We start from the raw sequence: 27,844 nt of genomic DNA, 5'->3' as shown, positions 1-27,844 counted from the left end.
CAGATGCTACACATCCTGAAGAGAAAAAACTCACTCCAGCAATTGCCCACGAGAGATCAAGAAAGGATACCTACATTTTCTGGTCCAAATAAACATGTAGAGTCATAAGGGAAAAGAGCTACGATGCAAAACAATGAAGGTTTTTACTTAAGAATATAGCCCCTCCATGCATGCACACAAAATTAGCACAATGGAGGCATGGCTATGGACTGGTTCTTGGATGCAGATTGATTTTTTTAAGTAGCGAGTGTTTGCAAGGTTCAAAGGGAACATGCTAAAAGGAGGTTGCTGAAGAAAGAATATATATTGATTGTGTTAGCTGTAGAAAGACCTCTTGTGCTGTCATGGACTTGAAGTGCTCTTCATATGTTGCTATTGTGATCCTAAGTAGTCTGAGTAAACTCTTGAAAACTTGGATAAGGGAGACACTTCTTTTAGCTGTTACTAAGTAGAATTTGGAGAAAAGAGTATTTCTTAAGCTTCTTTACTGTGTGTATTCATACACAGGGCTGTAGAGAAAACTACTACACGTAAAGGAGAAATTTATTTTAACTCCTATATTAGTGATCACCCCCTCCCCTGGATGGTGGTGGTGGGGTCACCTTGATGCCTTGACACTGAGTAAGATCAGGGCAAAACAGAATTTCAGTCATGCTTCCTTGTACAAGTAGCTCACAGATTACACTCTCCTTGCCCCACAAATAAATAAAAAATAAAAAATCACTCATTTCTTTTGGGAGGTGGTTGCAGTTAAAAAGTGTCATTTATACTTTGAGGTTTCCTCAGCTGGAGGTGTCTTTGTAGGAAAACTAAATGACAGATCTGCTATTGAACTCCCACTTTGTTCTGTTGGCATTGCAGCATCTCCTACTTGGTCTCAGTTTATGGACTGAGTCATGTCTCAGGGCCAAGTCTTTTAAGCACAGCTTTACAAACTGTTTCTTCAGGTGTTCATTCTCATTAGGAGCTGAGCATGACCCTGAATCTGCAACAGAGCCCGCGGTCTCCAGACAGCCCCATGGCCGTTCACATTTTAGCCTCTCCACAGAGTTGCAACAGAGGAGTGAAATACCTGCCAGGGTGAATGCTGCTCTTCTACAAAACCTCACAGTAAATACAGTCATAGCTGTTAAAGCTGCGGGATCTGTAACAGCGAGAACTAAGAGTAGAAATGCAGTATGGCTTGCGATATTAGCCACATGCCGTTGAAACTTTGCCACAACTCTTGTAAGCATGTGCTTGGACACAAAGCTGAGCCTGATGGTATTTGATCAGTTGCTTGGGTGGATCAGTTGCTTGGGTGCTTTGTTGCTGAAGGGCCTCACATGTGCACAGGGGTGAGCTGGCCCCAGCTGCGGGTCAGGATGAGAGCTGAGGACTCACACAAAAAGGGGAGGTGGGACAGCAGCCAGAGAAGCATGGGCAGGGAGACAGGTTCTGCCCTGTGCTGAGTGTGGCAGCCAGCACTGCCCCAGCCTGCCTGTGGCCCCCTGCTCTCCGCTCTCATCTTGGTGTGCTGGGGGGCCTCAGCGAGGTGTCCTTCCAGGCCCCCGCCTCCCTGTGGTGCCGCCCTCAGCTCTTGCTCCCTGCCCTGATCAATAGCTTTCTAAGGGAGCCTCACTTCTCTTCCCCTCCCTTTGTGAATTTAATTTTTTCTCACTAGCACTGCTGACGTCCTCCTGGCCCACCTCTTGACTCCCCCCGCCTTCAAGCCCACTTCTCTGCGCTATAAAAGCCATGAGCCCCCAGCAGCCACCCTGCTTCTGCTCAGAGCAGCGGCTACCTGAGGAACTGCCTTGGTGCAAACAGGTGAGTGACAGCTAGCTGCTTTGGCACTTGTCCTAGCTCCTTCCTGCTGGATTTCCTTGTTTTAATTTTTATTTTTTGCTTTTGCTTCTCTACATTAATGTACATAGCTGTGCTCTGTGCTCAGTCCCATGCACTTTTCCCCAGTTTTGGCAGTGAAGGAGGCAGTGCCGAGGAAACCTGTGGGCAGTTTTGTGCCTCTGCAGGGAGAGCACAGGCTGGAGCCTGCAGCACAGTGGTGATGTGAGCCTGATCCCAGGCCTGGAGTCACCCTAGGTTTGAGCTCTTGTGGAGGTTTCCAACACTGCTTTCAAACCTGAAGACCAGTTGGATTTGCACAGGAAAAGTGTAACACAGTTGCTGGTCTTGAGTAAGATGCTATTTTAGGGTTTACAGAGTTAATAGCACCTTGTCTTCTGAGGATATCCACTGTAGGTTTAGACCAGATGGACCTGTAGTACAACTCAAGTTCAGCGTGCTTTGAGCCAGTGTGCTCGGAGGGAGGGCCAGGCTGCCTCCCACTGCCTGTGTGGGGCATATCCACAGCAAGTTATGATGCTGACAGGGCCAGAGGTGCTGGAGATACTTGCTGTACTCCAAGGCTGCTGGAAAGCAACATTTCTTTGATATCTTCAGCTGGGAATAGCATGGTCAGAGCTGACAAACAGGACCTAGATGCAATGACTTCCTTAATGGCTTAGCTGGAAATACAAATGAGTTGTTTCACTGTAACTTTGCTGGTTACTTAAACAAGCTGTAACTTTCTCTGATGTTGATTGAAGTTACTGGACTGCTGTCACAGTTATTGCTCAGCTAAAGTTTAAAGGCTCTTTCTGAACAGGGACCAAGCATAACCAGCAAGCTGACTGAGTTGGCAGTGGTGCTAACTTCATGCTGCACTCCATGAACAAAATTGTTCCTGAACCTTTTCATTGTGTCAAGTTTCGTTGAAACTGGTAAATTTTTAAAACTTTTTTGGTGATTATTTAATGGTTGGAAAGGGAGAACAGGCAAAAAGACTACACAAGGTCTTAGTTTTCCAATTTTCCCTTTAGAAGAAAGCTGGTGAGCTGTGGGCTCAGGCAGGTCTGGATCTGAGGAGATCAGAGACCATCTCCCAGCCCTGTTGCTTCTCAGGGGCAATGCAAAGGCCTGTGAACAGGTAACCAGAGTTTTGTACTTCTCCTTCATGCCTACTGACAGGGTGGAGCTGGAGTTGGAGATGCTCAGCATCATTTGGGGTCAAGTTTGTGGCAGCATCTGTGCCTATGTTTCTCCCCATACAAGCAGGGGTAGAACAATTAGGAAGAGGAAAAATAGGGAGGATAAGAGGTACTGAGTCCCCTGATTATGGCATGACACGTTACTTAGTGAAGAGCAGTGAGCACTATGTGCTTCACTGAAACCCCAGCCAGGTCAAGGAGCTGAACAAAAAGTTTGATAAACAACAGCACTCTAGTAAGTGGCCTGAATGACTGATTTAGGCACAGGACCCCCTGACGGAGACTGAGAGACAGCATTGCTTAGGAAATTTTTGTCTTTTATTACCAGTGAGCTCAACATCAGGTCTTCCATTCAATCACTCAGTTCCCAGAAAAGCTAGACAAAACCATACAGCAAGTAATCTGGAAATCCTGTCTACAGCCATCTAAGGACACAGGTGAAATTCCTCAAAAATCTTAATTTTGTCTCACTGAGTTTAAAGCATTGCTAAACATGGAGCAAAAAGAGAAAACTGAAACTGAAGCCAGAATGCATCCCATGTGGTTTTACACGCTAAGACCATTTAGTACTGATTGCTTTGAGATATTAAATAAAAAATAATAATTTACAGTTCAGTTAAAATTACTAGTTGAAATCACTTTCCACCTAGCTGCCTACTAAGTAACTGCCAGTGTGGGGAAGGAAAAAAAAACAACACAACCAATCAACCAACCAAAAAAAAACCACCTTCACTGAATACTAGGGCTTAAAGAGCTTTTAGACTGCATTTTAATGAAAGATATAGACAGATTTTTCATGTGCTCTTTAGTTGCTATTGCTGTGTTCTTGGGAGCATCTTCCATCGAAAGATTCTCATTCCTGCTATGCCCACACTGAAAGAGAGCTAAAATTTTAGCATTACAATGGTCAGGCAACAACGGGGGAAAAATCCCGCTCTTACACAGGGTGCAGCTTCTGTGTGGGTATAGTCAAAAGTACTTCCTGTAGCTCTTTGCCTGTATATCTACTCTTAAGCTAATACTTAAGCAAGAAGGGCTTCTACTGACTTCTGTATGCAGAGGCTCCAGACTGTAAAATATGGCCAGATTTTGCACATTACAAGGTAGACTCCTAGCATTACAGCTGGGATGTAGCTTGCCCAAAATGTCACATAGACAGGATGTGGTGATAACCAGAGCCCAGGATCCTTTACTTCCTGGATGCTGTTTGCTTGACTAGACACAGTCCTCTCTTGGGGATTTCTCATCTGGTTGTATCTGGATGCATTAACAGGACTGGGACATCTAACAGTGGAAATCATAACGGGAAATCATACTTTTGCATGCTGTCTGTGAAAGGATGAGCTGACAGGAGAGAAACATTCATTTTCAGTAAATCTTTCTTTCTAATGCACTTAGTTTTAAAGAGATTGTGTAAATTGCAAATGTTAAATGTATTTCCAACTGTGGAAAGGATGATAGAGATAATGGCTAAAACACACTCTGATGGCCAATGCCCATGGCTGTACAGAGGGGCACACAGAAAGTCAGCAAACAGCAACCTTAGGGCCAGGATTCAAGTGTCATGTAAAGCTGTGCCGTAGGTTTTTATGGATGATGGGGGAAAAGCTCAAGTTGCAAAACTTACCTCAATAGATGTTTCACTGTACGGTCTTTGCCTTTAAACAGAAATACCCAGGACATTCCCAGTGTCTGGGTTTCAGAGGACTTAAGTCATGAAATGGCTCTGATAGGAACACACTGTTACAATTAACACCTTCCTTCACCTTGAGGGCTTTAACTCATTTGTGTTCCCTATGCCCATTTTTCTCTTCACAGCCTTCCTACCACCACTCCACCATGTGGCATCTGATCTCGTGGACACCACGCACCCAGTGGTCACCAAAGCACTTAAAGTTGGTCACTGTCTACATGCTGGTGCTCTTGGTATCTCTCAGCTTTGCTTCAGGACACAGCAGGCCATTTAAACATCAGATAGACAACAGAAGTAAGTATGAGTCTCACCTGATGTAATGTGATGGACCCCTATATGATGACCTCGTGGCCTCTGTTGCATCAAGGGATCAGGGTCACACTGTCAGGCAAAGATCAGCAGCAAATCCACATGGGTGTTTCCATGATAATGGATGGATAAAGGGTGGTGTGGAATCCTGTTCTTCAATTTACATTAACTTAATCTCCACCTCATGATGCTTAATTTGCCAAGGAAAATACTGCAATTTTTTATAAATACCATAGGAGACACCAATTTACAAAAGACTGACAAAGAAAATGCAAAGCAGTACACATTTAAGACTATTTAAGACTATTTAAGCATCTAATTTTCAGCTATGTTCTGCAGATCTGTGGCAGGTCATGGCTACTTCTAAGAAGTAACAAAGCAGCATGTGCCATTAGCTTAAATTTGCTTTACAGGGATCTTCATGTCTGTCTGGAATTACAAGTTGTCTGAAAGTCAAAATACAAGTACTCATTGAGATATACTGTGAAGAACGGCACTTGCCCAGATGGAGGATAATTTTGTATGTCCTAAGGAAATGTTAACACACAATACAAAGTATTTTTGAGAGAATCTGGATCATGATATCTCACCTTCCCTCCAAGGAGCAATGGGTGATGATTGAACATGGAGTGGGAGAGAGTTGGGTGTGGGGAGTAAGGCACGTGGGTTCTCAGTGGCACATCTTTCCCCTTTCAAAGACAATTAGAGATGTGGGGAGCCTTGGTTTAGGTACTTGAGTGAAAAATATGAAATGGCTTAGGTTTTGGTGGGCAGTGGGATGTTAAACACTGTGCTGAAACATTTACAGGGTGTATGGAGAAATTTACAACTGAAATGGATTTTTTGTTTTGTTTTGTTTTCCGTGTTAAAGCAGGGATACGCCCAGGTGAAAATACTGCTGCCTTGCTTGAGACTTTCGTGTGACTTGGATACTGTATGATGCACTTAAATTGAGATCTATTTCCTATTCCTGACATCCCATTGGCTTTGGAATGATTTGGCTTTCCTTGGGGAAGCTTCACCTTTGCATATTTTTCCTGCCACTATATCTTAGTCTTCTAATACAGCTATACCCTTTCCACACCTGCTGTAGAATTACACCAGGCTGTAAAATAAACCAAGTATGAGTATATTTCATATGCATTAAAAGGAAAAAAAGTCATCCATGAAAACAATTGAAGGAGAATTAGGTTTGTATGTGTACCTCTAGCACAGGAACCCTCCTTGCAATCCAATGGAGTTGTTAGTCTTTAGAGATGGTACATAGAGCAGAAATGGATGCTGCAAAGTAGGACCTTCAGGATTTTGGGCACCTTAGAGGGGACAGTTTAAAAGTGGCAGACCAGGGAACTGCTCTGGTGTTCCTGGATGTAGGCTGCTTTGTAACCTCTTCCAGAATTGCAGGTCATGCAGACCAGACAGATGAAAATTATTTTTGCATCTGAATGCTCTTTCTTGAGGTTCAACATTTGGCAAGTGACCCTCACAGGCACCAGAAAGTTGTGTCTGGCTGCAGCCTTTCCCCTTGGCTTTTCTCCTGGGCTACTAATAAACTGTTTAACACCCTTGAGGTGTTCAGGAAGTGCTGCCTTTACATACAGTAGTAGATGCTTCACCCCAGTGCTTTGAATTCCAGGTCCCCAGATTGATCCTTTTTGGTATGTGGGTCGTGGCGTTCGCCCCATCGGTCGGTTTGGGAAGAGGCAGCTGAGAAGCAGCCGTGGCAGCTTGAGGCCCATGAACAGGCACCTGGATTTCATCTTGAACACCTTGTGGGAACAAAAAGTGTTGGATGCAGAGGACAGTGACTGGTGATGTCTGTGTCCTGAGGTGACCTAACTTCTGCTCTCTGAATTGCCCCTCCCCTGCACATCAGACCTCTAGTTCTGCTTTTGTCTAGCAATCCCATGCTTTTCCTCTTTCTGCTTCTTGTGCAAATTCCTTCAAAAAGAAACACATTTGGGGTGCAGGTAAAAGACAATGTGTTGACACTAGCACTGAATGCAAACATAGCTTTTAAAAGGGCTTCTTCCCTCTTACATCCTCACCACTCCCTTTCCTGAGCTGTAATGATGCTAAGCACTGTAACATTAGGTTTAACCAAAAAACAAACAGCTTCTGTGTTGGGATTTAAACTCTGCAGCGTTAAACATATCATGAAACCTTCCTGTCACATTTCACAGTCAATGGCTATTGGTATGTAAAAATAAAAAACAATAGTTGGAAGAAAGAAAAAAGACTCTCACTAATTTTTAATGTACCTTCATTAATGGCATGAAAAGCTGGTGCTCTGTATGTAGATGTTATAGAGATTGTTAACATCCACTTCCAGGAATGCAGCCCTAAGCAACCCATTGGCCTTTTATGATTCTTCCCATGCTTCTGGAGAGATACGTTAATGAATAAAAAGGAGCTTCTGTCAGAGATAAGTATTTTCGCCCTGCTGAATGTCAGAAAATGAGGAAAAAAATTGGCTAATTAAACTCTTCAGAGTCATTTTGTGCTTACTGCATGTAATTGTGTATCATTATCCAAAATGGTTAAGGGCCTAAACTATCTGATGCCCTTTAAAACAACATTGCTGTTTTTAAGTACACTATCTGATCAAGCTGAAGCCACTCGTTGAGGATCACAAGCAATGTACAAACTACCACGTTAGTCCACATCAATAAGCCTTGGGTTGTGGCTTAACTGTCGTATTTGCCACAGTAATTAACTTTGTTATACTCATTTTATAAGAAGTGTTATTTGCAATATGTTTAGTCTTGATTGATTACTACTACCAGCAAGAATATTCAAATGCAGTTTAATCTATGGCTTATATCCAAAAAGATAGCTTACAATTTAGCTAATGAATGATGGTTAAATCCAGGCCATGAATCATAATGCAAATTAGAATGAACTTGCATTTCTAGTTGTGCTTTGCTACAACTACTACTAAAATTTGCTAGTGGTTGAATTAATTATAACAGATAATTCAACCCCTTTTTTTTTCTGTTTGTGAGTGGTCTGTCAACAAGGAGTGGATTTTTATATAATAAGGTAGTTATTACTATTTATAATACAATATATCTGCTTACCCAAAGTGTTACTTACTTAAAAAACATTAGTTTAAATGAACACCCTCATGGTGTAGAAATTAAGCTGATAAAAATATATACATTATCACTTGTCTTATGAGGCTCTGAAAATACCAGACTAAGATTATTGGCAGGGCTGTTGCTCAGTTTATCCTTTGGTAGCAATCCCAGTGAGTTACAGAATTTCTGCTTGCTTGAGATTGTATTTCACCCCACAGGCATGACGGTTTGGAGAAGACACCATCAAATATTCTTAGCAGGATCCCTCTTGCCCCAACCCAGTCAAAAACAACCTGAACCAAGTGTGTTAATGCATATTCCTCCTCTCAACTGAACCAGGTGCCTCTGGAGTTGCCCATCTCCCATGTTTAACAGAGAATGGGTGGTTTGTGATGTGGCACTACCTGAAGAGCTGTGTGCAGCAGCATAGTCAGCATGTTTCTTGACCAAAAGGGCACATAAATCCACACCACAGAGGAGAACGTCTGTGTTTTCTTTATGAATTAAGTCCTTGAAAAAGGCATTCTTTTCATAAATTGCTTTTACTCTTTTATAATTTTCTTAACAATAATTCTTGGTGAGTATGCTGATAACAACAACAAGGCAAACTTAATATTCACTCAGACTTAATCAAATAGATCATATAGTCTTCATTTTACCCATTAAAATATTTTCATTTATAAAAATTAATCTAAATATAAATATTAACACTAAAGATTGAAATCACTTGATGACAAAATAATTCTTTGTGTGCTATATGTTTTTATGATTTTTTAAACAGTAAATTATATCTTTGCACATATTTGGCACAATAAATGTTTGTAAAAATTCAAATGCCTTATAGCAGGTAGGATTTTTTTTCTTTTTTCTGTTTTCTTTTTGCAATGCCTACACAGTACACATTTTTCTGTCAAAGAAGACTGAATATTTTAACATTGTAACATGATAATAGTTGCTTTTCATGCCTCTTAAGGAAAACAACCTATTCCAAACTTTGTTGGCTTATTTAAATCACACTAACAGAACAAAAGCCAAAGAGTTATTCTATTAAAATTAGTAATTTCTGCATTGATATTACATACACAACATTAGTTATTATTATTAGATGAATATGTAGACCAACCACCATTAATGACATTTCATAACACGCATACCTGCATAAACCAGAACCTGGGAATGTATTGTGTACATACACAAGAACAGTCAAGGGAGGAGGAGGAGACTGAATAAAAGAAAATTCCTAAGCATCCTACTCTGTTTAATCTCCTTTACTGGATTGTATAAATAAATAAAATCTATCTTATATATATATATATATATTTATATATTAAACAGAGCGGGCCAAATTCTGCCCTCACATCTGTGCAAACCAGTTCCAGAGAACTAGTATTGTGTGAGAGTAAGAGAAGGCATAATTTCACCCAGAACATATCGAGTCAGACCTTCGGCAGATGGAAATTCATCAAAGAGATAGAGTGAGACTTGTGTCTTCTAGGTGAGAAGATGGCTGTATATTTTCTGACAGTTCCTTACATACAGCTGGACATCAGCATACTGACAAACTTGGCTTCAAATATAGGTGACGGATTTGTAGCTGGAACTGTTTTCCCAACCATACCATCCTGCTATCCTTTACCAACCCCACCTGACCCCCAAGCCCCAGTGTAGTCAGGAGATTTGCCGAGTTTTGCTCATACTTGCCCAAGCACTAGCATGTCATGTCCCAGGGTCCCAGGGGACCATGTTCCTGCCTGTTGGCAAGTAACGTGGGTGCTCTGCTAGCTGCGAACCTGGGGAAAGAAGCAGCTCTCCTCCTCTCCTGGTACCCGCTGCTCTTGAGAAAGCTCATTGCCAGCTCTGAAAATCAGATTACTGTCTTCTGAGTGGACTGAAAATTTGGAACAAACTGAGACCAGTCTCATTTTTTTTTCCAGTGTTTCCTGTCTTGAGCTCTCTGTATGCTTTAACAGCAATTAAAAAAAAAAAAAAAAAAGCCATGAAGTCAGCCAGGTGCAATCTCAGAGCCCCCTACCTAGTACCAGCAAAAGATAAAACATCTCACAGAAGGGAGTTGTTCTCTGGCCCAAGACTCCTTAGTGCTGACAGGGAACTTACCAGCTCATGCCCTCCTTCACAGCATGATTTCACATCAGTCCAGAATGTATTTGGGTACTCGCACTGCGTTTGATGTAGAATATCAAAATCACCTCCTCAAACTACCTCCTTTGTATTCCCCAGAGCAAAAGGTACCACAAATTGGCAAGGCCCTCCCCCAAAAGGGTCAGAGGAACACTCTGTAAATGGCATCTTCGCTCCTGGGCATTTGATCAAGGGCCTTCCAGGGTTTGGCTCCCCTTTTGAGGGTCTCCGGAAATGAAAGAAGAAATTTCACTGTTCACAATCTGATTCAGAGTGGTCCAGTGGTAGTGGGGTGCACATGGCACCAGTGACAAGCCCCAGCTACTCTACGATGGCTACAGACTAGTAAAGGAAAAGACTTCTAGGCTACATTTGTCCCCTCCTCAGAAAAGGAAGCAGCCAAAGGGAATCTCTTATAGTTTGCAGCCACCCTGCAGCCATCAGCCAGTCAGCAGAGATCTCATCCACAATGCTTTTACTTTCTTTTTCCAATCTTAAAGATTTGGTCAGAATTTATTCTCAACTACAACATGGTTAGATGCCATCAAGGGGACAATGATACCAAGAAGAATGAGACAAAGGTGTCACAACAGTGTTCAGATGCATCCAGATGCTGGGATTGTAACTCAACAGACATCTGGTCCACATGTGCTGCTTACAAACAATTCATGGCTCAGCATGACATCCACATTCCCCCCTGCCACCAACTGTAAAATACCTAGCTCTGGAGCTAGAACATTAACTCTGCCAAATTATTTTTAGGGAACAGAGAAGTCTTTGCATATCACATCTCCTCCTACCAACCTTGTCAAAACTTCCACCGGCTCCTGGAGAGTAGAGCTAGGTACACAGATTCTCCACTCCCACCAAGTAGCTGAAAAGCAGCACACACTGCACAGAGTTGTTCTTATTGCTCGACAAGACAGATGCCTACATGAACATCAAGAGGCCAGAAAATGTGGATCACAGGTCTGCTTTGTTCATTCTTTTTGAATGAAATATTGGCCTATAATTATGATTGAGAGTACAAAAACATACTGTAATTTAAAGACGACATACTTTAGTACAATCAATGGGGAGAAAAAGTGCATCTTAAAATGTGGAGCCTTGCTTTTGAAACTCAGCATCCTTTCTAGAGTCTTGTGAGAACTTTAAGGCAGAGTTTCCTTTAGCAGACCACAATGCTGAAGACTTGGACAGCTTTCTCAGTGAGGTATCCGAACGAAGCCCTATAACTGAGGCATTGTGGGTTCTTGAGGATCCATTTTCAGCTGGACTTACACAATGGCTGTTAAGTAAAGGCACTCTAGTGTACAGCCTTAGGCAGTGTGTTATTGGCAGTAGAGAAGTGTAAGTTTAGTACATCACAGCAGATCCTATAGCAGGTTCCTAAAACAGAGAGGGACAGGAAAGAAAGAAACATGAGTCAAACACAAAACAAGGTTGCTGAAGGGAGCCAGATCCTTCCCTTTCTCACCTCCCTGCATGTTTTACACATATCTAGTGGTATACCACTTAGTCATCTTTTCTTCTTATGCGTCTACATCTGCTCTAGAAGAAGTGATTGACAGCTGTACAGTGAAACCTACTTGTTCAAATCCTTCTGGGTCAACCTGTAGCCTGTCTCCTCCTTAAATTTCACTTATGCTAGCTTTAAACTTTTCTCAACAATCACTAAGATTCGAGGTGAATCTCACCTGCAGAATTATGCCGTGAAATTGGTACTGGGAGGGTCTGAACTGCAGGTCCACTCATTTATTTCTTAGTTTTAAATAAGGATAGCACATGCCTGTAGACCTGGCAGCTGTGATACATTACTACAGGCTAACATTCTGGAACACACAGCTGCTACATGCTGCTATAGTCAGACAGCTGCCAGGACACTGGATACATTTGTTCAAAGGTACCTCAACAGTCTCTATTTTTTTTCCTCCACCTACTAAGAGAAATTTTGTGAAGATGCTGAAACATATCTGCATACGCTGATACCTCTATATTTCTACTTACTGCTTTTAACAGCATTTTTGAAAACATTTATTATGATTTTACCATTAAGTCCTTGGCAGTGCTTTTCCTCTCTTTAGTCCTTTGCGTTAGAGATCCTTGAAGCATGAAGTTTCTATTAAATGTTCTGACAGTGGTAATTGGAGAACCATCTTTTTTTTCACCTGCAAAAAATACAAAAAACGAGATTTTTCACCTAACAGATTGAAGCGAATGTAATAATATTCTTGAAAAGTCACAGCTTCTGGAGAGAAAAAACTTCCCCTCAGACATGTAAGACAAGCTCATTTTAAGTTAAATGAAAAACAGCAGGCTGTGCACCTTGAAGTTTACTAAAGTTTGAGGTCGTGTCAATCTTTAGAATTACACAAGAGTAAAACAAGGTGAAGCAGGCCCCAGAATTGTCACAGATAATGCATTGAAGGTTTAGAAAAGAAAAAAGAAAAAGAAAAAGAAAATGAAAAGGAAAAGGAAAAGGAAAACTGTATTTAAAAAAACACAAAACACACACACACACAAACAACTCACAACTCATGCCATACCCTAACATACCAGCAACATTACTGAGCCAGATAACATGGACTGAATTCAGTAGGCATAGTCTTTAAGAAAGCAGCTGTGGGCTGTGGAGAGTGGCAAGTGCCTAGTCATAGTTAGCACTGTGACTGCTTGGCCCTTGCAGCCTAAACCTGGCCACACCTCAGCAGTGGCCTAACTTTTACAGGACAAGCATTTAGCAGTCCTCATTTGCTTTTCCCAACCTTCTGTTCTGTTTCTGTTAATTTGCCACTGTCACATTTTCCACTAAAATAGGAAGTGGTGATGTTTTACGTGCCAAATGTATGTTTTGTTTTTGCAAATGCAATGGGAAATGAGGAAGCTAGACACATCTGTTCATTTTATAACTTCATCATTCCCCTACTCTGTTGAACTGTACATTGCATTGAAACTTATGAAGAGAGACTATAAATTTATCATATATAACAAGTGCACCTTTTATTGGTGGAGCCGGAAGTTTCCTCCTCTGCTGTCTTGATGTGTCTATTGTATGCATCTGTAAACAACACATATGCATTACTCAACTCCATTACAGAAAAAGAGGCAAGATTTCCCCAATGTATTTTTGAATACTACATAATGTTCTGGCACCTGGTTTGTTTGCTTTTGATCCCGTTTCCTTGTCAGGCGAACACATGGAGCCACATTCAAGCCTGCAACAGTGAGAGCTGATATTCTGCTCTCAATATCTGAAATCTTCAAAGAAAATAAGAGACAGAGACAGACAGATGGGGAGGGGGAAAAAGAAGTTTTAAAATTACTATGGATGCCACTACTAAAACATATCCTTCCCCCCACTCAAATCTTCTTTAATTAAAAAAACATAAACAGATAGCTGATTCCTTCACCAATTCTGACACTTTGCTCTCCTTTGCTCTCTATTCTTTAGTCCTAATGTCAAAGAGGGGTTAATTCGTTAGTAAAGATGAAGTACAAGAACATTCCAACCTACCATATGACTCCAATGAAGAGGCATTTTGTTCCTTGTGAGGAAACAAAGAAAGCAGAGAACCCCCTGCCTGCCATCTCCCAGTAACTACTAGCTATGTAATTCGATGTTCATTCAAGCATGTGTTTTTCAAAGGCTACATTTAAGCAATTACTTTGTGGAACACATTTCCTAATTCAAAATTAATTTCATGCACAAACAAGGTACATCCTCTGTCTCAAAATCCAAATGTTTGATCTTGAATATTTGTTATAATTTGAATGTAAATGTACGCCAAACAAACACAGACATGCAAGTACACACTGTGTAAAAACACTCAAAGAAAAACAAGTTGCTAGAAAAAACAAAAGGCCAAGGAAACAAACAGCTGGGGAGAAGCTATACTGAGGCAGAGACTAGCAGATAGAAGTGTCACCAAAAGGGAAAGAAGTGTCAGAGAAGTCAGACTTCAGCTGCACATATAATCAGACTCCTGATTCACGACGACACCTGAAGCTGGTCACGCTGCAGATGTATCAGTTGCATGTTACCTTCTTTGTCACCCTACTCTCATAGGTCAGGTCTCTCCCCTCATTTCTCATCTCCATTAATATATGTAATGTAAATTAGTGACCAAGGCCAACAAGATGCTGCTGCCAGGTTGCCATCTATTTCATCAATGCACTTCTGACATCAGGAAGGTGTCAGACTTTCAGATCTTTGCTCAATCCTAGTTTGAATATGCTGTCACTGAAAAAAATAAACAGGTACGTCCCTGTTAATGCCTGGCACAGGCATGTCAGAGTGCATCATGTGGTACAGACTGGTCAGTAAGCCACTGCTGCTAGCCATATGTGGAGGTCATTATTCCCTTGCAGTCTGACAGCCTTACCTCATTCAGCTTCCTGCACCAGGTCATGAAGTTCTGTTCAGAGCCCCAGACTTTCTGGAGCCTACTAGGGAGAAACTAGACCACAGCACACACGAGCAACTGCCTTTTGGCTGGGATGTGTACTGCTCAGCAGCTAAATTCCAAGGCAGACTTGCAAGTTCTGGGTTCTGCCTTTGGTCTTTTTTGGTAGATTGGTACTGACACTGGCTTCTTTTGCCTCTACAGTCTGCTGAGTAGAAGAACTACCTAAGACCATATCTTCAGTCAGACAACAGGCATGCACACAACAGAGCACACCATGCAAGCTGCCTGGGAACAAGGAACAGGTACAGTATTAGTACTACAGTAACATGCTGTTGTCTGAAAACTAGCTGGGGGAAGAAACAATTGCAGTACATCTGGCTGTACTGAGTGACACATCTCAGTTATGCTTTGCTCAGCTCCTGTGATGCAGCTGTGTATCCTTGGATCATGAGTTTGCTGAGATACAAAAGAATATTACAACTAAGCATGCACAGACAAAAGGTAAGCACAAGGGAAGTCAGTGTGAAACTGCAGGTGGGGAGGAGCTGCCGTCCTCACCTGAAGCTCTGCGTGATGAACCTGGGCAGCTGCTGTGGCCACCTGATCCTCCAGCTCGGCCAGCTCTGACTCTGCTGTAATGCTGTTGATCTTGCGTGCCGCGTCCTCCAGGCTGGTCAGCTGCCCCTCCAGCCCATACACCGTGACAGCTGTCAGATACACCTGCAGGGCCCAGGAGGGAGAGCTGTCAGTGATTTCTGTTTTGTGAGCATGGAGGTTTGAGCAGACTGCATTGTCCATGTCACCTCACCACAAAACAGAATTATTCCATATACACCAGAAAATTAAAAAAAAAAAAGAATGCTGAAAAGTTACATTTTTTTTCTTTTTTTTTTGGTATTCAATTTCATAACATAAATACTGCAATTAAAGACTGTCACACTGTGTGCAAGCACACTCAAGGCCTCCGGTCAATCAAAAAATCTGTGAGAATAATTGCTCATCAGCATATTGATACAAACTTCTTACACTATACCTGTGCTTATTGTATGCACAATGGAGTTTTCCATCGCATCCTGCACTCACCCAATTCTACAGCAGCCGAAATCCTTTACATCTCCTGGCCCTTTGGAGTGAATCTGTGGAGGTCAATAGGCTTATTTGGGCCGCATAAGAATAACAGACTGTATAATTTAGAGATCTTCTCTGAAATTAAAGAATATCTCAACCCATCTGCAATACCTCTGATCACTGTGGGTGAAGGTTTCATTTCACATTCAGCTACTCAGCAATAATTCATGATAAATTGTGTTTTATGTGTTTCGTTTATTTCACAAAGAAATCCAAGACACAGCTGGATGAAGGTCCCTAGTTTATAGAAAATGCTAATTTTCACACAGAATCACAGAATCATCTAGGTTGGAAGAGACCTCCAAGATCACTGAGTCCACTCTGACCTAACACTAACAAGTCCTCCACTAAACCATATCACTAAGTGCTACATCTAAATGTCTTTTAAAGACTTCCAGGGATGGTGACTCCACCACTTCCCTGGGCAGCCTATTCCAATGCCTAACAACCCTTTCAGTAAAGAAGTTCTTCCTAATATCCAACCTAAACCTCCCCTGGTGCAACTTTAGCCCATTCCCCCTTGTCCTATTACCAGGCATGTGGGAGAAAAGACCAAACCCCACTTCATTACAGCCTTCTTTAAGGTACCTGTAGAGAGCAATAAGGTCGCCCCTGAGCCTCCTCTTCTCCAGGCTGAACACCACTGAGCCTCCTCTTCTCCAGGCTGAACAACCCCAGATCCTTCAGCCGCTCCTCATAAGACTTGTTCTCCAGACCTCTCACCAGCTTCACTGCCCTTCTCTGGACATGCTCGAGCACCTCAATGTCCTTCTTGTGAGGGGCCCAATTTCAAATATTATCTTTTGATAACTGTGTTTAAAATTTTGCTACTTATGTGAAAATACTACACCTTCTGCCTGTTTACAAGATTGTCAAGAGACTGTTTCCATGAAGCTGGTAACAGGACAGTAGAAATAAATCTACATTCTGATTTTCCCCACTGGCAGCATCACTTACTCCAATACCAATAAAGGCTGCAGTGCTACAAAACTACCATGAATACTCTGTGGCAGACTTTATGGGTCAAGGGGCAAGAAAACAGGATCTGAACTAGATCCTTGAGCACATACCTTCACTTCATATGTTTTCCACTCAAGTCATCATATCTGCCCATAATTCCTAGCCCCTGCAATCCACTGGTAACAAGTGTTCAAATAATTTCTGGCCATGCTGTAACTTCATGGATCAAAAGTGGTAGAGAATTACTATTATTTTTATTGCTTTATTGATGTTTAATTGCTTGCAATAGGTTTTTTGTTTGGTTGGTTTTGTGTGTTTGTTTGTTTTTCTTATTTGTATTACTGGTTTCAGGGCATATATATATATACAAGGTATATACATTTTGTTCCTGTACATGACTTTGCTAAGAAGCAAATTCACTATGTCTTGTATGAACTGCATCTTGTTAGATGACAACGTAACTTCAAGCATGAAATTCTTGAAAAGTGTACCTAGGACAAATAAATCATTTGGTTTAACATCTTTGCTGAAGTACTTGGAGACACAGGTAGTTAACATTCTGATTTAAATAGAAACGTTCCTACTTTGTGGGTTTAAATTATTCTTTCCATTCACATCAGTGAAGGTTCTTTTTTGATTTCTCTATCATATCTAAATGTCAGAGAAAGAAGAAAGAAGAACATTATGATCAGAAACCTCTAGGAAGTTGAACGAAAGATGCATTTAAATGCTATGCCAAAATTCTCTTCACAATAATTTGGATATTTCACAAGCAAAAATAAATAAATAAATAAAACAGAACAATAAAAAATGTGGCAAGAGGTGAACAATATTTTTGTAACTTAAGAACCCCCATATTTGTTACATTTTGGTTTAACTGAACATTTTCCATCTAGATTTAAATAGAAGGTTTTTCTTAAGATTCTCTTTACCTGAACAATCATTGCAGTTCAAGCAGCAATGGTGTACTTGCAGGTCTCCACGAAATTACACCCTTTTGAATTACACCCATTAACAATCAGATTCAGGAGACTTATTTTACCAACATTTAGGTATGCATAGCTTCTACTAACACCCACCAGACCTAGTGCTGGGACAGGTGGCCCCTACATTCTCCCCACTGATGCATGTACAATCAACAAAACACTGAGAACAAGAATGAACGCAGTAAGGTGTCTGTCTACATGTGCACCCAGATTCTCTTTCACAAGTTGCTGCAAAGAAGATGCACTGCATGCAGGTATGCCCCAATCTGCATTGGGAAAAAATATGGATTCCTGGATTTCTAAAGGCTTTTTAAATTTACACATTGACTGTGGTGATGAAATCATGAAACCATGCAGTTTTGTCATGTACTTCAAATCCTGTGTGGATTTGTGTGGAGAAAGATATAGTGTGGGGACACAACAAGGCTGATCCAACTGGATGCCTTATGAATTATGCAGGCCACTGAGAGAAGATAAATCAGCTATATGCTGCAAGCAGGGAAACACCACAGAAAGAAATGCTCTGCATCAGTGACCAGTGAGGAATGCTTGGCCCAAATGAACAACTAGGGGTCACAGCACCATAGACGTCAAATAGTCACAAAGACACAAAGGATTGCTGGAGCTTAAGTGCGGAAAAAACGCACATCAGATAATTTGCAACACAGTTCTCCACAGAAAAAAATAAAATGTGGTAGAACCTCTCTGCAAATTGCTTTCTTTCTGAGGAATCCAGGCTGTTGTGGGAGTGGGTTTTTGTGAAGGAAACTGGTTTTATCCCCTAAGAGAAGATTCTGTCTTTGAAAATTTTCTAGGGACTAAAGACAAACATGATCTATTTTCTTGAATTGATCAGGATGTTATAATAGGACAGCCTGGATTCTTGTAGATTTTTAAAAGTTCCTAACAAAGAGAAAAATCACAGAAATGTAATCAGTTCAATGTGGGAAGAGAAGAAAATCGGAAGTTACAAGTGTACCAACTCCATTAAGTGGATGCATGAAAATTTACAATGAGTAGTGGCTTCCCTCTCTGATTCAGCATTACACTTTTCCCTGCAGATGACAGGTACTCATGAAAAAGGACAGAAGATTCAGATGTGGCTGAACAGAAATGTTTAACCTAGCTTCTCTATCCTGCTGTTTTTAATAGCACAGTGGGCAGCTCTGGCTCCCTGGGTACTCATCTCAGTATACTGGGAAATCATGGGTGGAGGAAGAGGTCCTCCATTTCTTCTCCAGGTGATTTGGAAAATGCTTTCCCTACCTGCCCTTAAAATAATCAGGCTGTGCTAGGACTTGGAGACGTGGTTTCAGCAAGGCATGGCACACCAGCACAGCCACATGGATTCAGAGGGCTTAAATTAATTTTTAAGGTAGGGGTTCTGAAATAAGTTCTAAAATTCAGCACATACAACTCTTCTCCTCCTTCAAATTAAATATTTTAAAGTACACATTAAAACAAAAAAACAAAACCACAGCAAAATATCAAGCAGCTGAGCACCTCTTTGAAATAAGATCTTTTGTTCTCTCTGTGTATTGAATTAATAACATGGGATCCATTCTCAGCACACACTGATGATACCTACCTGAGCACTCTCTCTTTTCAATTGTTTCACACACACACACACGCAGACACACATGGATTCACATTCTTACGTTTTCTTCCAGTGTAGTGAGCTGCTCATCAAGTCTGATGGGGTCTGTCCCCAGTAGGAATGTCCCTCTTCCCTTGTCCTGAGAATCATCTGGGAAATCACAGGGACTGGTGGATTCTGCAATCAGTTCCTCTGTGGCGTTGATGACTTTCAGGACCTCTGTAGATATGTTGCAGAGCGAGACAGCAGAGTACTTCTGTTTTGTTACAAGAGCAGAGAAAACAACATTAAATTAGCACAGAGAGGTATTATGCAACATGGCTTAGCTTAAAGCTGTAGCTTTAAAAGTGCTAACGTATTACAGTTGGCTAGTTGCTGAGGAATCTACTTTTTCTCCCTCCCTTTTCAACACATGCACACTGATACAGCATACAAAATAACATACACACACAATTATTCCACAACACTAGTTAGTTCTACTAGAGGGCTGGTCCAAAACTTATGTCAAAGGAACCTACACATATCCAGCTTTAAAACCCAAGTGAGCTAGATACAGGTATCTTAGCAATAGCTTTTAGACAGTTTTTTTCACCACATTAATCTTTTTGGGGTCCTGCCAAACAGATGTGAAATCACCTGTCTCCATACAGGAGCTATCACATTGCAGCTGTGTACAAGGCAGATAAATCTTCAGACTTTTAGAAGCCCCGTGAGGACAGCAGTTTACATAGAAGATTTTGAGGAATTATATGATGGCCTCAAAAACGAAAGGTTGAGATATAGGCATGTACACATTTGCATCCCATTTTTTAAAAAAATCAATTAACCAGTATTTAAAAGTATTTATGAAATAACTTACATCAAGTACCAAGAAAGAGCATGCAGTTTTATCCATGTTAAAAAAACAAACAAACAACAACAACAACAACAAAAACAACACACAAAATACCCCAACAACACAACTGTAAGACTTCTGGTTTTTTAATCAATGTGCAATTTTTAATCAAACTGCGATTTGTTACTATCTATCCGAATTCTGATGATTCTTACAGAGCTTTAGCTTTCAGGACAACCCCTTTGAGGGCAGTAAAATTTTACCTGATGTTCCCTCAAGCATCAATTTCAACATCTGAACTATACAGCTTTGAGATCAAGCCAGAGCCTGTTGAAGTCAAAACAAACACTTACAGAATTTATGTGCAACACTTTCAATGTTGCTTTCCCTAAAAGAAAGTGTGGGAAGTTCAGACCAAAATTTAATTAATTCCTCAAACATGCAAATACTTATGCATGTGACTGAGGGATCCACCCATCTGTATATTTTCCCCAAAACAAAATATCTGTAGAATCAAAAATGAGGAAACAGTGTTTGTATTCTACACAGTAAATCATACAGTATGGAAAAGTGTAACTGGTGAAATATGTCTTTAACTACAAATGCACATCACATAAATATATTTATCAATATCCCAGCTGGCTTTCCTAGCAGGATATAGGAGAAATAACATTCCATTCCTTCATACAGACTCTACTGGATTTAACTGGAAAACCTCTTGTATTATGTATTTCCTTTAGTTTTCTGTTCATTTTAATGTTAGATAAGACTTTTACTGAAATACTACTTCTTTAGCAGAGTGTGCTCAATTGTTGTATATCAGTACATTAAGGCATCTTTAGCACTGTTATTTCTCTGTATTACAAGACATAATTAGATACATGAGATTAAAGAGAATGAGAACAAAGCAAATACAGTATGCTACTGCATACAGATATTTAGCTTGTTAGGACAGCTGACACAGATCTGAACAAGGAAGCCTAGGGCTCTCTTAAAGAGAACAAATACTTGAATCCCACAAATAGACTACTGTTTTTTCCATTTATTTTCACAAGTGCCAATTAGGTTAAAAACAGATCAATAATTTTATAGGATGGAGGAGGAAATCAATGTTACTTTGTTTTATTATTTGCTTTTACAAGTGCCTAATTCTTGTTCTATTCTATCAGTAGTGAACAAAAAAGGATAAAGGCCAGACACTACATTTTCATCATGTACATTTCCTTCATTATTTTTGTTGATGTATGTTCTCCATTTCAAGAACTGCAGCCCCAGTTCAGTGTTTATTACATTTAACTTTATTATTATTATTTTTTGTAGCTAATGATGGATTTCCAAGGAAGATTAAATTAAATTAGAAAAAGTTTTTCTTACAGCAGACTATAAGAATCCATACTGGCATTTATTACAGAATCACAGATTCATCTAGGTTGGAAGAGACCTCCAAGATCACCGAGTCCACTCTCTGACCTAACACTAACAAGTCCTCCACTAAACCATATCACTAAGTGCTACATCTAAACGTCTTTTAAAGACCTCCAGGGATGGTGACTCCACCACTTTCCTGGGCAGCCTATTCCAATGCCTCACAACCCTTTCAGTAAAAAAAGTTCTTCCTAATATCCAACCTAAACCTCCCCTGGCCCAACTTTAGCCCATTCTCCCTTGTCCTGTCACCAGGCATGTAGGAGAACAGACCAACCCCCACCTCGCTACAGCCTTCTTTAAGGAATCTATAGAGTGCGATAAGGTTGCCCCTGAGCCTCCTCTTTTCCAGGCTGAACAATTCCAGCTTTCTCAGCCGTTCCTCACAAGACTTGTTCTCCAGACCCCTCTCCAGCTTTGTTGCCTTTCTCTGGACTCACTCAAACACCTCTATATTCTTCTTGTAGCGAGGGGCCCAAAAGAGTGGCCAGCCTTCCTGGACTTTTCTGCCCTTCAGAACTGCCTCCCAAGGGACTCTACCAACCAGAGTCCTGAACAGCTCAAAGTCTGCCCTCCGGAAGTCCAAGACAGCAGTTCTACTGGTCCCCCTCCTGACTTCGCCAAGAGTAGAGAACTCTACCATTTCATGGTCACTCTGCCCAAGACAGCTCCTGACCACCACATCTCCCACCAGCCCTTCCCTGTTTGTGAACAGGTCTAGTGGGGCACCTCCTCTGGTAGGCTTGCTAACTAGCTGAGTCAGGAAACTTCCACTCTCTCCAGAAACCTCCTAGCCTGCTTCTTCCGAGCAGTATTGCATTTCCAGGATATGTCTGTGAAGCTGAAGTCTTCCACGAGTACAAGAGCTGACAATTTTGCAACTTTTGCCAGCTACCTATAGAATTCCTCATCCGTCTCCTCATCTTGGTTTGGCGGTCTATAATAGACCCCCACCAGAGTGCTTGCCTTGTCGGCCTTGCTGCTGATCCTAACCCGTAGGGAATCAACCTTATCATTCCCAGTCTCAGTTTTGAGTTCCACAACATTAAAACACTCTAATATAGAGAGCCACACTGCCACACCTTCCATGCTGCCTGTCCCTTCTGAAGAGCCTGTAGCCAGACATTGCAGCACTCCAGTCATGGGAGTGGTCCCACCATGTTTCCATGACGGCAACCAAGTCATAGCCTGCCTGCTGCACGATGGCTTCCAGTTCCTCCTGTTTGTTGCCCATGGTGAGTGCATTAGTGTAGGTGCACTTCAGCTGGGCCATTGCCGTCTCCCCCAACCCTGACATTGTTCCCCCGGCACACCTCTAATGAGACTTATTTCATCCTCATCCCCCTTCCTACCTAGTTTTAGAGACCAATTACTGCTGAACACAGATATTGTTTTCCTGGTAAAGTGTTCTGCGACAGGAAGTTTTATTAAATCAAGATTTTGAGTAAAATACCCTTCCTTCTTAGTACGTAATGGACAGAGAAAGAAAAGTTCAGCAAGTAAGAAATGTTATTTTTAGCTTTTCTAGATTTCTACTAAGTTCTTAGTGGCAGATGCTGCTTGGTTTTTAAAACTGAATATTAAGATTTGCTTCACATCAGATGTTGTGCACGGCAGCTATATAAACGCTCATAAAATGTTTGTCTCTGTGAAAACACCTTGATTCTAGTCTGCAGGTATCTAGACACAGGAGTCAAAGAGTTAAAGCTTTTTTTTACGCTTGTGAAACATCTGCTTTTATAGCATAACAAAGATATGGCACTAACCACTGTAAAAAAGAAAATAAATGGCCAGAAGATGTGATTTTCCTTAGAGTACATCTGAAGAGTACATCTCACAAAACTGAAGAGTACAAGAAGTATCTTGGAATTATTTAAATTCAAACTTTGTGAAAGTTTTCTACTAAAAGATATTTGGAAATCAGTTTTACTTTGGGCTGCATACTTATAGAAGTGAAATGAGATTAAGGACTGCCTGAGGGAGACAAAGAGTTCAGGGGTTTTCAAAATGAAAAAACACACAAACAAAAAAGCTACTCAATTAATGTTTTTGTCTCATACATTTCTATCTCTTCAGCAAATGTCAAAAGCTGCTCAAACTGCTTATATTCCAAAATGGCCACTTTGCAAACCTAGTGGGGTAATCTAGAGATAATTATTTGAGATATGTAAAGAGAAATAGAGAAAGAGAAAAAAAAGTGTTATCCTGGAGTTTTAGTCTTTCACAATCCTCTCCCCTCCCCAGACACCCACGTCAAACTAAGAAATTAGAAGGTTTTGTGAAAACAACCTAAAATTCACAAACGCGCACACAATATCATGCTGGTAGGTGGACATTTCAAATTGCTATAAAGACCTTTGGCTGTCTAATTTGATTTTGCCTTTGCAAGAAAGGTCACTCTTAACACCTATAAGGGATTCAAAGAGACAGCTGACATGCCATGATTAAGTCTCTCCCATCCATCTCGTCAAGCAACGAACTAATATGAATGGGGGACACAGAAAGCAATCTCTGTTACAAACAGCTATCACAGAAAAAGCACAGCCATTGTTCTTGAAACACTGGGATGCATCCTGATTTCATCTGTGCTACCACGCTGCTCAAATTAAATTGATGCAGTTGATCCAAAATTGAATGTATATACTGATTATGAGAATTTATTTTCTACTGAATTTGAGATAAAGAGTTTAATGGAATGAAGAAAACATATATATGTATATCTAATGATAATTCCTAACCAGACTTACAAATACATTAGACACGATCAAAATGAGAAATTCAGGTTCCTGAGTTCTTGTTGGAACAGTTTTAAAAACGAGGAAATACTAAAAAAGTATGTGTGTGTACAAACACATATACATACATGTGTGCCTGTATACATTGAATACAACAAACAGCATCTTATAAAACATCTTTACTGTCATTTCTATGTGTGGTTGGACAGATGGAAAGGATTCCTGTTTTGCTTAAGAGAATGTTTCAGTGTTCTAAACTACCTATCACTGACCTTTAGCCACTTTCCCTCTCTGATGCTGTCTCTCTTTTCCCTGATTATGCTGCCAGAATTTATTTGTTTTTTAATTAGGGATGCTACACTGGAAAGTGTTTTTTTTACAACAGTATTTGCATTATTGTGCAAAGGATGATGAGCAATGGAAGTAAAGCAGATTTATAATCCTGAAGCAACATAAGTGTCCAAACTGCCAAGAGTAGGTGAACATTAAGTACGTGTATGTAACTCAGAAGCCTATGACATCTCCACATCATTTCTTTTGCATGAAGATTATTTACTTTACTGTTCAATAGAGAACAGCTGATATCAACAGTTAGTTCCAGAAACTGAGCAAGGGAAGCTTTCCATCACTAACAGCCCTGGCAGTATCGACCATGTCCTTGGTGACCTCTAGTGCAGTCATTTTCAGCTCCAGTCTCAAACTGCTCTGTCATGCTCTCAGTTGTGTGCCTGTTTCTCAGTCAATAGCCCTCATCCTTGCATGAGGAATTGAGGGGGACTGGGGAGAAGCTCTGCTTTGCCTTTGGTTGATTCATCTTTTCAGAGTAACTGGACTGAGTCCAGACTTGACAAAAAACCAGAACCAAAACACAACCCCGCCTTTCCCCTTCTCCCAGCACCCGTGGGAGTTCACAGTACAGCCTTGAGAAGGCCCTGAAAAGCCCACCATAAGTCCATCTTCTGTACAGGCAAGCAAGATATGGGACACTGGTCAAGTCACAGCATGGGACGAACAAAGCCATCAATTCTCGACCATCAACTGCAGTCATCAAGCCTGAACTTCTAAAGATCATTTGGCCTAAAAGTATGTCCTAGCTAATCAATACCACAAAGACTGGGAAAGAAAGCTAAAATTTCCTTTGATAATTGATTGAAGAAAAGTGTACTATGAAAAGACATGCTATTACAAAATGACTCACAGGCGTAAGTTTTCTTGCCTTGACTTTAACGTCAATAACTTCATTTATTTGTCCTCATTTAGAAAATGAAAGTTAAATTACCTCACAGCCAAATTACCTTATCAGGTATTATTCTGTCTTTTTGGTTGTGGCAGGTAATTCTCAATACTACATTTTAACTAATGAATTCAGTCCACTGTGTTAATATAGTTACAGATGCTAATTTTAATAATTTGCAATGTCTTGTTTATAAAACCAAGGTTCCCATACTTGTGAGGAAGAAAATTATTTTCCAGTGGTTATAATATTACGGTCCAAGTTGGAAATGGAAATATTCAAGTCTTAAAATCTGCACAGGATTCTGTAAGAGTATCTACAGGATGATGATGTTGCACAAACAGAAAAATATTTTTTCTTTAAAATCATCTTTGATATTTTTATTAAAGAAAAAAAATAAAAGATCTAAAAGGCAATTAAAACTTACAGGACAGAACTTGACTCTAAGATTATGGAAAAAAGAAAAAACTGAGGGGGTTATGCGTTTTGCTGAATTAAGCATCAACCTTGGACACAAAAAAAGTGATTCCTTTTTTTATGGCTGAGAGAATGCTACAAAATTAATTTGCTTAGTACTACATAAGAGATACTAAAATAGCATGCATTTTAAAATACAAGGTAAGCATATATTTGCTCAGTAAATAAAATGAAAACCTGTTCTAAAAACCGGATTCCAATAAGCTAAGACTCAAATAGCACAGAATATGAAACCTCATCCCACCAAGAAGAATGATAAGCAATAGACACTATCAGCAATGTGAGAAAGTACCTATGCACTGTCAAAAACCTCTACAATGAATTAAGGGTTTTGTTTTGTTCAAGGGTTTTGTTCATTTCTTAAATCGGGAGCTAACAAAGAGCTTTGGAGACCACCATGGTCAGAAACTGCTAAAGACATATTGCTGAAATATTTTTTTTCCTTCCAAATCTCTTAATATAGGTCAGTACATCAGAATATGAAGACCATATACCATATATTTATCTTCTGTTCTTCTTAATTGATCAATACAAATTATCATAATGAATCCAAATAAGAGAACCAGTCTGCTCCACTTTATGCTCTGGCATAAAGTCTGGCATAAAGGTCTGGCCTTGATGAGAAAATCATTTTCTGTAATGCTTATTGAATCTGGCCAAGAGGTTTGGTTTTTCAGGCCTGACATTGCTAGGAAAATAATTTGAGTTTGAGAATTTTGCTTGGGAAATGTGGAAACCATCAATATCACTTTACAAGATCTCTTACTATGTAAGAGATGTCAAAAGACACAGACAAAATAAAATGCTCTCACCTGCTGCAATACAGTGGATAAAAACTGCAGCTTTAAATGAAGATCAAAAGTCTTTTGTTTTTCCTCGATAGTGGAAAAGCAGTTAAACAAAAAGGCAGAAAAGTTATGTTAACATCTACAGAGGTTAATATCTATATAGGTTCAGACTTAGAAGTTTGGGATGAACAGCAAGGATAAAGAAACTATCAAATATAAAATACCATAAAGTTTAGATATTAGCTTTATTACCAAGGTATTTAAAACAAAGCAATACCTATTATAATTTTGTTTGTAGGATTCAAAATAACCAATCTCATTAAGGCAGGTTTTGCAAATGATACATTGTTTTTTATAAAATGAAGCAGATGGGAAAAACTGATTTCCACCATGACAAAACAAAGCAGCACTAGCAACAGAAGGAAACTTTTACAGTGGTGTTAAGAAAATGAAAAGCTAGCCATCCCTTCAATTTTTGGATGCTGCATGTGTTTCCAGTTACAAAATGGTGTGTACCTCACTAGTGCCAGATACTTACATCTGAAGCACCTGGGTGAACTGAGATATCTTGTGCCAAATCACTTCCTATTGCTTGCTACTGTCCTTCACCTGGAGTTCACTGTCCCAAGATGAACAAACAAAATCCTTCACACTACCACTCTCCAGTGTCAAGTCAGTAGGTTTACCTTAACCTCCCCCTAACTTAAGTCTATTTAAACTCATGTGGTTTTGCCTCAAAGCAATGACACAACTACAGTTGCATTATAGGCTGTGCTGTGACAGGTATCACCTAAGTGAATAGTAGCATTTTCTTGAGTGTCTTCCAGCTATATCTGATAGAGCTCATCTGTCACTGCCACGTCTCTTGGCTGCTTATAATCTTCATTGATTTTCTGGCTGTACCTGTAAAATGGCTTTTAGATTTTCTTGGTAAGTAAATAAGACTTTGGTAGTCAGACATCTGAATGAGATCCCCATTTCATGCATATTGGACAAAGCTGGCTTGGGCAAGCATGCACATAG

General features: G+C 40.4%; 1 protein-coding gene across 1 annotated transcript in view; it reads right to left on the bottom strand.

The window, feature by feature from the left end:
- Window positions 1–10,115: 10,115 nt before the first annotated feature.
- Window positions 10,116–27,844, bottom strand: part of MYRIP (myosin VIIA and Rab interacting protein) — a 207,621-nt gene continuing 189,892 nt past the window's right edge. The window contains exons 12-17 of the mRNA XM_084282618.1: window positions 19,389–19,583; window positions 15,215–15,376; window positions 13,404–13,508; window positions 13,248–13,308; window positions 12,300–12,418; window positions 10,116–11,639 (exon numbers count right to left, since the gene is read on the bottom strand). Coding sequence (XP_084138744.1) covers window positions 11,607–11,639; window positions 12,300–12,418; window positions 13,248–13,308; window positions 13,404–13,508; window positions 15,215–15,376; window positions 19,389–19,583 — 675 coding nt within the window. The 3' untranslated portion in view covers window positions 10,116–11,606. The remainder of the gene's footprint in view (window positions 11,640–12,299; window positions 12,419–13,247; window positions 13,309–13,403; window positions 13,509–15,214; window positions 15,377–19,388; window positions 19,584–27,844) is intronic.

The sequence above is a fragment of the Netta rufina genome (assembly GCF_964035555.1).
Source record: "Netta rufina genome assembly, chromosome: 2".
Taxonomy (NCBI): domain Eukaryota; kingdom Metazoa; phylum Chordata; class Aves; order Anseriformes; family Anatidae; genus Netta; species Netta rufina.
This window is presented reverse-complemented; position numbering and strand designations above follow the sequence as displayed.